Genomic DNA, 10,556 nt, shown 5'->3' on the forward strand with positions numbered 1-10,556 from the left:
TATCTAGTCTCATGTCACGATATCAATATAATATCTAGTCTCATGTCGGATCAGACAGGTGCTTGCTGTTGTGGAAATGTGTCATGTTGTTCTTTTAGTTCTAACTTGTATCTCTTAAACCTGAACATATGCAGACGAGGCCAACCGGACTCATTTAAACTCAAATAATAAATGTTCTCGTATCGAAGGTATTTTCATGTCATCCTGATCTCACCAATTCACCCTCTTCCCATGAAAACAATACCAAGTCTTGGACCTGGTCTTGGTGGGTGGATGCTTCAGCAGACAGAGGAGGGGGGGGGGGGCGCGAGATAATGTGCATATATACTCTGTTAAACTATTAATTGTTGTTAGACCTCTGAACCATCTGTGGGGAAAGAGCTCTATACATTGAGCTGAATTATTATTAGTGTCTGTTCAATAAATATGTGAGTGTCTTTCTCCTAAGTTGAACACGTTTCCCATTAAAGCCTACCAGCTACTCAGAACGCATCATCTTTCTCATTCTCAAACTTTTATTGTGGAAATTCCTTTACAGCAAATCAGAAAGAGACGCTCCGAGTGAATCTCAACCAATCACAGTGTGATGTTTCCTACAGGTCAGAGTGGATCTGCACGCTGTGTCAGGACCTGTTCAACAGCTCAGACCCCTTCAGCTCTGACAGACCACCGAGACCTCAGAGTCCTTGTCTCAGTCTGTGGGACCAGAGGGTGAGAGGTTGTATCTTTAAAAAGTGTGAGAGAAGTTGTGTGGATAAACTCATTGCAGCTTTCACTGGAGCTCTTTGAAAGAATGTTTCAACCTGGACCCTATTACCCATGTTTCTGTGTCTAAGTGACTGATGGGGACCACCGTTTTTAGAAACTGGTCCAGTATTGAAGGAGAACGCTGCAAATGGCAGCAGTTAAACAATTGCTCTGGGGAACTCGTCACTGTCAGTGTACGTCCAGTAAGAGTGCTTGTTGTTGCTCAGATTCTTATTATTAGTGTCTTATGGAGAGAACCCGACAGAGAAATAAGACCTCAACCTTTCACTTGATCTCGTCTGTTATTGTGTCAAAGAAGTCTCATTCTGTTCTCCAAACTCTGACAACACCGGCACTCCTCTGTCCAACTCTCACTCCTGTTTCCATTGCCGCCTGGCAACAAGTCACATGACACAGTAACAAACAGAAAGGTGTTATTTCTCTCGAGGGTTCTTTCCATAATGTCCGAGCATTTCTACTCCTACATATGGCTCTCAACACTGCAATGTCTAAGCAAGCGTGTAGCAGCGCTAACATCAGCATTAGTGCTGACAAAGCTAACAGTGATGACCTGAGGGGGAAGTGGAGGGTGGGCGGGACTGAATCTGTATCTAGTGTGATGTTTTGTTCCTATAAAGTTAATGATCCGTTTTGTGTTTAACTCGCCGTGTGGTTTGTTTGCATCCCAGAGGTGTGAGAGGCTGCTGCTGTACCTGAAGGTTGAAGGCTGCACTCGACTGTCTCAGGTCAGCTTCTCCACAAAGACACTTTCAGATCTATAATAACACTAACCAGAGATGACCTGATGTTAACAATGTCAATGTATAGTAATAATGTTAATGTATAGTAATAATGTTAATGTGTAAGTAATAATGTTAATAATGTTAATGTATAGTAATAATGTTAATGTGTAAGTAATAATGTTAATGTGTAAGTAATGTTAATGTATTAGTAATAATGTTAATAATGTTAATGTGTAAGTAATAATGTTAATGTGTAAATAATAATGTCATTAATGTCAATGTATTAGTAATAATCTTAAGGATGTTAATGTATCGGCAACAAGTAACAGAGTATTTTCACAGTGTGGTATTAGTACTTTTAGTGCAACAGGGTATCATTGTGTATAATAGTATATTTACCAGCAGGTGGAGCTCTGACAGAAGCTGCTGGAGGCTCACTGGCACTTATGATGATGATGGTGGTGGTGGTGGTGACGATGATGATGTCGTCTTTTTCTTTCCAGTCTCAGCTGATCTTGATGTCGGAGCGTCTGTCTCTCCGTCGTTCTCCTTGGTATCAAACAGCTGCAGAGTTTCTCTGTGACATCTGGAGTCTGTTTGAAGACGCCTCGCAGGTAAATACAGATACAAACAACGTTGTGTCATTATGGGATGGCCGCATTCTCTAGGAACAGGTTTGTGACTTCAATAAACACAAATCAGAGTACTTCATCACATTGATGCAAAATTACAAAAATCAATATGATCATTGATCACATAGATCAGTGATTCCCAAAGTGTGGTGCGCGCGAGCTGCCTCTAGGGGGTGCGCGAGAGGAAACATGTAATGGTGGTCTAATGGTGCAGTCCTGTCTCCTAAAAATGACGTTCCCCAAAACTAAAATGCATTCTCAATTACGTTTGACCATAAACGTATTTTCTCCCTGATGACGTTTGTGTTTGACGTATTACAAATACGTTTCTCATCAACATATCTTTGCCATACTCTAGTCTTTATTATTGTTCTGTGATCTGCCTCGCCTCTACCCCGCCACCCACAAGTTGTTGCCCCGCGGCCTGTTCCGAGGGCTGACGGTGGGGTGCCTCACGGCGGGGGCGGCTGGGGACCTCGCGTCCGGCGCCAACGGGTGAGCGCCCGCCACTCGTAACCATAAAACCAAGTCCCGGATTTCACCCGGGGGACATTCTGGAGGTATTGTGGCCGGGTGATGTGCCTCGTTGCTGGGGAGGTATGAGCCGAGAGTGGCGGGGTGTTATGGAGGTATATTTTATTTATTTGTATCCATCTAACCCTAACCATAACTTCCACTAGGAAGCCACGCTCCCACCCAAACCTAACCCTTAAGAGAGTCACGGTTACTCCCGGAATTTACACGCGGGCCTTTGTGGAGGTATTGTAGCCGCGTAATGTTCCTCGTTGCTCGGCCTGGATGAGCGCATTTCTGCTGGAGACAGGCGGCGTGTTGTGGAGAGGGAAAAATATGTTAGTGTTAAAATGTTGATTAGAAACGTATTTGTAATAAGTCAATGTAATGCTGCGTTCACACCAAACGCGTCGCGAATTCATCGTGCCGCGTATTCGCGTCCATCGCGCCGCCGGTCAAAACGCCAGGGACGATTTGTGTTCATGCGTGAATCGCGCTGGACGCGCCGGAGAGGGGGCGTGGCTTATCGCCCTGAAAGCCGTTCAACTGTCCGCCATTAACCATGAAAAAAATAACCTCTATTTCTGCTTAGTACGTGTTGTGGAAGTCACAGATATCCCGGGAAACTAAACGCGTCATGTCTGGTTCATAACATAGTCCAGAGGAGCTCCGTGGATGTTATCGAGCTGTGTTCACTGTGTCTAGTGAGCCACACGTCGCTGTTTACTACAGCTGTATGAACACTAAATAAACTGATTGCTGTGATTTAACGGCAATAAACCGACAAAAAGGGACTCCGGAATAACTACGTAATGATGCCGATTTGATCGTAGAGCTCTGGGTGAACACAGACGGCTACAGGATTTATTTCCTGATTCAACAACGGCAGGAAGTCAGTGATGACAGGGGGAGCAACTCAACGCTGATAGGCTATCGCTCCACAGCGTCACGCGAATATTTCGCAGAAGTTGAAAAATTTCAACTCGCGCGTTTGGGGCGATTTGGCGATTGACGCGGATTCGCATCAATCGCGCCCCAAATTCGCATCCATCGCGCCGCGCCATCACAAATTCGCGCCGCGCCAGTCTCATCGCGTCTGTGCATAGACTTTGTATGTAATCTACTCGCGCGAATAATTCGCGACGCGTTTGGTGTGAACGCAGCATAATAAGTCAAACACAAACGTAATCAGGGAGAAAATACGTTTTTGGTCAAACGTAATTGAGAAGGCATTTTAGTTTTGGGGGAACGTAATTTTTAGGAGACAGTGAGGTTCTGGCTAACAGATGGCTGAAGCTCTTATTCACGTCGCCACCTGAACACCAAGCATGCCAGTGCAAGTCTAAAGCCCCTTACATTTTATATCGAAATTGGAGGAGTTACAAAACAACCCAAAACACCTGCAGTCTCATTCATGTTGGGTCTATAAAACACGCACTGCGGGCTTCTGGTCACAGAATAGCAAGAAAGGGGCTACCTCACACAATCGCCCAAGACGTGTGCTCGCCAGCTGCCAAAGAGATGGTGGAATGTATGATGGAGAGAGAGAAGCAAACAAGTTGGTCGTGATCCCGGTGACACAACACGGTGTCGCAGCATCGATGCTTTGTCCGAAGACATCCGGGCTACATTAGTCGTTCGCGTGAAGAAGAGTGAGTTGTACTCTCTGCAAGTAGACGAGTCTACACATGTGGCCAATCTTCTGGTGGACGTCCGTTACCTTTTCGAAGGCACGGTGCAGGAAGATTTTTTGTCTTTTTTGTTTTTTATATTGTAAACAAACGCCACGCGCGAGCAAACTGTTCTCTCATTGGTCCGATTTTTATGCGGCTATAAATAGGCTCTGTTGCTTTTTTTTTAAAATTATGGTGGGGGGGGGGGTTGGGGGTGCGTGAACCCGGTCGGGATGTAGAAGGGCGTGCGTGGCCTAAAAAGTTTGGGGACCGCTGGCATAGATAAAGAAAGGAGAAATATGAACAAATAGTTTTTTTTTCTCTCATTTATGAAACGATTATTCGATTGACAGGAAGTCAATTATTGTTCAAAGAAGTTGAAATCACTGATTCCAGCTTTAAGAAGAAACCCTGAAATTATACGAGTTATTTTCTATTTTTGTGTTTAAATCAATCTAGTATATATTATTCCATAATAATGAATTAGACATAATTTAGTTTTGAATTCATTCTACTTCAAATTACATTTAGTTTCAATGACAGTCGTGATGCATAATGACAGATAATAATATATGAAATCATTTTTAAAAAGCTGCTTTATCAGTTCAATACTGACGTCTTCTTAGGAGTTTTAATGTGAATGTTTTGGTTTAGAAGTCTGAAATAAAGTCTGTTCAACACCAGCTGACATCAGCTTTTTACTTCACACTTGAAACATCATAAAAGTTCATTAGTGAAGATTATGTTGATGAACTAAACCTGGAAGAATCAACATTGTTCATCATGAACACAGCTGATTGGTCACTCAGCCTCCTGTCTGGTGTTTCCAGGATGACAACGTTCTGAACAGACTGCAGGAGAATATCTGGAGCCGTTTCGCTGCAGAACTGATGTCGCCGAGCAGCAGAGACACAAATGGAGGGAAACCTACCGTCGGACCGCTGGTCAACTCCAACATGTCAGACGGACTACAGGCCGCTGAGGGCCTAAAGGGGCCAAAAGTCGTATCGGAGGAACAAGAAGTGACCATCACCAAAGTGAAGGAGACGAGGAAGAGGCTGAGACACCTTCTGGAAGCGTCATGGTTCAAGAGGAGGAAGATGGAGGACAAAACACCACCCGGGAGTTCTGGCGATGTTGAATGTGATTTCTCTTACTGTGAAGCTGCAAAGTCAATGTGGATTCATTGAATTGATTTTTGTATTTATTTATTTGTACAATTTTACCATTTTCTTCTGTAATAAATATTGTTTAAAATAAGTTAGTTTGTCTGAGTTATAGTTTTTATCTTTTGTTTTTTTAAATGAGGTAATGACAGTTTGTATGAGCATCATAAAAACATGTTTTTAGTTCATTTCACTCGTTTTCAACTCTTACAACATTAGTCGGAGTGTAACATCACTCACAGTCTAACAACAGTCAGAGTGTAACATCACTCAGTCTAACAACAGTCAGAGTGTAACATCACTCAGTCTAACAACAGTCAGAGTGTAACATCACTCAGTCTAACAACAGTCAGAGTGTAACATCACTCAGTCTAACAGTCAGAGTGTAACATCACTCACAGTCGGAGTGTAACATCACTCAGTCTAACAGTCGAAGTGTAACATCACTCAGTCTAACAGTCACAGTGTAACATCACTCACAGTCGGAGTGTAACATCACACAGTCTAACAGTCGAAGTGTAACATCACTCACAGTCTAACAACAGTCAGAGTGTAACATCACTCAGTCTAACAGTCGGAGTGTAACATCACTCAGTCTAACAAAAGTTGGTGTAACATCACTCAGTCTAACAGTCGGCGTGTAACAATCGAATTGTAACAGTAGTCGTAGTGTAATAAGTCTGATTGTAACAGTCGGACTGTAGTTACCGTTGGGATGAACCGTACAATCTAAAGACATTCAATCAGCATCGGCTGGACACTGTTTTTACTGATAGTACGCTAATGTCAGCATGCTAACACACTAAACATACCTGCTAAACTTTAGCATGTTAGCATTTTCATTGTAAGCAAACTTTGGTGCTGCTCCTCAGAGGATGATCCTTGAAACTGAAGATACCGGTTGTAATGCAGCCTGTAGGGGGCGCTGACTGTCGTTCTTTAATCAACACGTTAGTCGATAAAAAACGTTTAGTTATTGATCCTCAGTTTGTTTCTTGGAGCTCTGATTAAAAATGTTTCGATATTTCGATCACATCTGATATTCAGTAAATAAAAACATTTAAGAATATTTAAACATGCAGATGTTGATCAAACATCCGTTTTTAACTTTGTTACAAACAAACTGAAGTGAAGCTGCAGATCCCAAAAGCTTTATTGAAACATGTTGATGCAGAGACACAAACAGCTGTTAGATTATAAATATTAGAATATATTGGAATTTATATTTGTTAAATGTTTGACTTTAAACTACAGATGAATCAAATATATGTTTTAATCTTTAAGGAACATTCTCTTCTCAACCAAAACATCACGTTCTTCATCACATCTCTCAACAAGAACAGAATTTTTAGATCCAACGGTAAAGAAGAAGAAGACGAAGAAGAAGGAAAGAAGGAGAAGAAGAAGACTTCATCACAGTAAACTGACATCAGTAAGTCTACACGCTTCCTTCTCAAACTACGGTGGCACTGAGGGGGAAATAACATTTGAAAGCTTTCAGCCACATCTCATGGACTTCATCAGTGGATGTTTCGATGACCGTGTGATGGATGTAGGCCAAGAGAAGTGGCTGAAAGCTCTGGAAAAAACAAGTAACTCTTTTCTCCTCGAGGTCAACATTTTTAAAGTCGATGTATGTATTATTTTAATTTTTTTATGTATATATTAATTCTTGAAGTGAAAGTTAAAGAACTGTTTAAGTTTAAATGAGAGACTCTGAAAGTTTGTTTTGTAGAAGTAAAATAAAAACCTGCAGATATATGAATCACTAAAATACTTTTCCGATCGCTCCGTTGATGAACAAGTACGAACAAACCGACGCCAGCTGAGGCCGAAACGTCTCACCGTCGTGGACGGAGACGGGCGGCTGCGATTGGTCGAGAGGGGGTGCGACCAGCGACGGTTTGCCGCAGATTCGAGACCTCAGCGTGGCGTTTAGGAGTCGTCGTCCTCCTCCGTGGCGTCATCGAGGGAGTTGGGGCTCAGGTACTCGAAGGCCTTCTGGCTCTGAGAGACGAACTGTTTGAGCGGAGCGAGGAGCAGCTCGGTGGCGGATGGCCGGCGGTGGACGACACTGCCGACGTCGGAAGGGATCTTGAGGTCCTCCTCCGCCTCCGGGGCCAGGAGGTCCTTCACGCTGGAGCGGCGGCGACCGTTGGGGGGGTCGGGGCTCTGGGGGCCTCCCCGGCCAGCAGTGGTGCGGGAGTAGAGGCTCCGGCGGCGGCGAGGACGTCCGTCCATCGCCTTTAGGAAGAGACTGCTAGCGGAGCCGCGGCGGGACGAACTGTCGGGGGTTATGTCCTCCTGGTTCAGGAAGTCCTCCACCTCCTGGGCAGACGGCTGCTGGAGCTGAAAAACATGTTCATACAACAGTCTGACGTGTTACAGCGATAGCTTCTGGATGGCTTTAGCCTAGCTTAGCACAAAGACTGTCAGACCTCGCTTCACATCAATAATGAACGCTCACCTAACCCCGAGCTAACAGCTCACCTAGCCCCGAGCTAACAGCTCACCTAGCCCCGAGCTAACAGCTCACCTAGCCCCGAGCTAACAGCTCACCTAGCCCCGAGCTAACAGCTCACCTGAGAAGAAGAAGAAGAATGAGGAGGAGGAAGAGAAGAAGATGAAGAAAGAGAAAAAAACAATTTGATGGCTACTGATTAGTATCTGACACAAGCTGGAATTTATCTTCAATTACGTTATCAGGGTCGGAGGTTGTGTCCAATCACCATGAACAAAGACCAGGTGTGTCTCAGGTGTCTCACCATGGTGTAGAGCGGCGTGGCGTTGATCACCAGCTGCAGGAGGATCTTGGCGAGTTCCTGCAGGTCTCCCAGCAGCTGCTGGATCTGAACCGGCAGCTCTCTGATCCGACGTACGGGGAGCAGCTCGGTCAACATGACGGCCTGGCCTCTGACCCCGCTGAGGGTCAGCTCTCGAAGACTCTCTGCTCGGTACACCAACGCCACCAGGAGGCCCTGCAGGTACCGCAGCAGCTCGCCCACCAGCTCCAGGACCTTACCCAGACCCACCTGTAGGGGGACAGAGGAGGTCAACAGCTGACATACAAAGGGCCAGGGTGAGGCCCCCCCGATAGAATCTGATCCAACCAGAGAACCACTAACCAGAAGAACAGTCTGTTCAGGCTAACTTAACCTCGAGCTAACAGCTCACTTAGCCCTGAGCTAACAGCTTTTTGACCACACTCACACACACACACACACACACACACAGTTGAGGTTAGACCAAACGCTCTCAAATCCATTTTTAACTCAGAAACATCTTTTTAATCACTTTCATGATCTTCAAATCTTGTTTTTCAGGATGTCTGTAAATGTCCCTCATGACCCTGAAACTATGAAGAAGAGGAAGAGGAAGGTGGAGAAGAAGTCCATCTCACCTGGTCTGTCTCACCTGGTCTGTGTCTCTCTCACCTGGTCTGTGTCTCACCTGGTCTGGGTCTGTCTCACCTGGTTTGCGGCGTCCCCCAGCGTCCTCACAGCGTTCTCCAGCTGGTCTCTGACCTTCATCAGTCGGTGGTAGAGCTGCAGGCTGAGGTTCAGCAGGAGGCTCCTGATCCTGGTCCACAGACTGGGCTCGTCCTCGTCTTCGTCCTCGTACTCCTGCACCTTCATCTCCCACTGACGACCTGACGGACACAAACACTTTGATTCTTTGTGACAGGAAGACACAGAGAACCTTTCAGCTTTTATTCTGAAAGTCCTGTACTCACGCAGCGTGGGGGGGAGAGGCAGGTAGTGGGCAGTGGCGTCCTCCAGACGACTCAACACGTCATCCAATCCCGATGCGGCCACTCGTCCCACCTGAGAGTCCTGTAGCAGCCGGACGGCCGTCAAGGCGCTGCCGGACAGACGCTCCAGCTGGTCCAGAGCTCCGTCCAGACCGTCCACCACCCACAGCTGCACGTCGTCCAGCGTCACGAACAAGGCGTCCTTCAGGTGACCCAGCACCTGAGGACGAGGAGGCCACGCCCCTTTAGTCAGGAAGGAGCTGTTGCTGAACTACCAAACTAAAGTACAGCTGGTCACAGTTATTAGATAATAAATCCTGATGATCAATAAATAGTTATTGATCAGGAGAACGAACCTCCTCCGTTGATTGGTTCAGGATCGGGAAGTTTTTCTCCAGACGGTCGAGACCAACGAGAACAAAACTGTTGGTAACTTCAACTGGAGACAGAAAGTACAAGTATGAGGAGTACTAGCAGTAGTACTAGTATTATGCATTATTTACAGCAGTATTCATTAATAGTATTCGCACTAACAGTAGCAGTATTTAGCTCCAGTATTAGTATCTGTAGTACTATTAGTAGTTTTCATTAGCAGTATCACTATTAGTGGTAGTTGCAGTAGTAGTAGTATCAGTAGTAGTGGTAGTTGCAGTAGTAGTAGTGGTAGTTGCAGTAGCATCAGTAGTAGTGGTAGTTGCAGTAGTGGTAGTTGCAGTATTTATACACACGTACTCTGCGGCTCCAGACTCTGAAGAAGGGGCGTGGCTCTCGTCATGGCGACGCTGGAGACGCCCTCAGCGACTCCTCCAATCAGACGCAGCAGAGGGTAACGACTTGTGACCTCAGAGTATGCTGATGTCATCGATTGCAGCGCCGAGCTGACCAATGGGAGAGCGGAGACTCTGAGCACGGCGCTGGTCTGAAACACAGGGACGTTACTGCGTGTAGAAGGACTCTGTGACAGTAAGAGTACTAATACCACTCAGTAAAAGTACTCTGTGACAGTAAAAGTACTACTTGTGTATATGTCTACATACAGAAACAAAATCACTTTGACTCCATCAATTTGGAGATTTTTCGAAATAAAAGTCCCACCTTTCTACCTATAATATTTTCTGAGTTTATATATACATTTTGTGAGCATTTTATTTTGAAAACAGGACATAGTAACATGTGTTTCCTGTCACTAGCTCAGCTCCAGAGAGATTTGAGATTTTCAGATTACAGCATTAAAGAAACTTTTTTAGTGTGGCGGTTCTCGACTTCCGTACATTTGAACTGTGATTATGTTCATGTTTAATCTGTTGTTTATGTTCATGTTTAATCTGCTG

At 45.1% G+C, this 10,556-nt stretch overlaps 2 protein-coding genes across 2 annotated transcripts in view; one reads left to right on the plus strand and one right to left on the minus strand.

The window, feature by feature from the left end:
• Window positions 1-470: 470 nt before the first annotated feature.
• On the plus strand, window positions 471-7,631 carry LOC116377542 (uncharacterized; the record flags this gene model as incomplete). The annotated part of the gene is made up of 4 exons (XM_031839189.1): window positions 471-711; window positions 1,437-1,493; window positions 1,994-2,104; window positions 5,139-7,631. Coding segments are annotated over 4 exons (769 nt in total), but the record flags the coding sequence as incomplete, so codon positions are not given.
• The window catches only part of plin6 (perilipin 6), a 3,610-nt gene continuing 167 nt past the window's right edge, over window positions 7,114-10,556 (minus strand). The window contains exons 2-7 of the mRNA XM_031839188.1: window positions 9,958-10,144; window positions 9,582-9,664; window positions 9,208-9,445; window positions 8,945-9,123; window positions 8,240-8,506; window positions 7,114-7,823 (exon numbers count right to left, since the gene is read on the minus strand). Coding sequence (XP_031695048.1) covers window positions 7,410-7,823; window positions 8,240-8,506; window positions 8,945-9,123; window positions 9,208-9,445; window positions 9,582-9,664; window positions 9,958-10,144 — 1,368 coding nt within the window. The 3' untranslated portion in view covers window positions 7,114-7,409. The remainder of the gene's footprint in view (window positions 7,824-8,239; window positions 8,507-8,944; window positions 9,124-9,207; window positions 9,446-9,581; window positions 9,665-9,957; window positions 10,145-10,556) is intronic.

The sequence above is a fragment of the Anarrhichthys ocellatus genome, unplaced genomic scaffold (genome assembly GCF_004355925.1).
Source record: "Anarrhichthys ocellatus isolate YVR2014 unplaced genomic scaffold, GSC_Weel_1.0 scaffold1382, whole genome shotgun sequence".
Lineage (NCBI taxonomy): Eukaryota > Metazoa > Chordata > Actinopteri > Perciformes > Anarhichadidae > Anarrhichthys > Anarrhichthys ocellatus.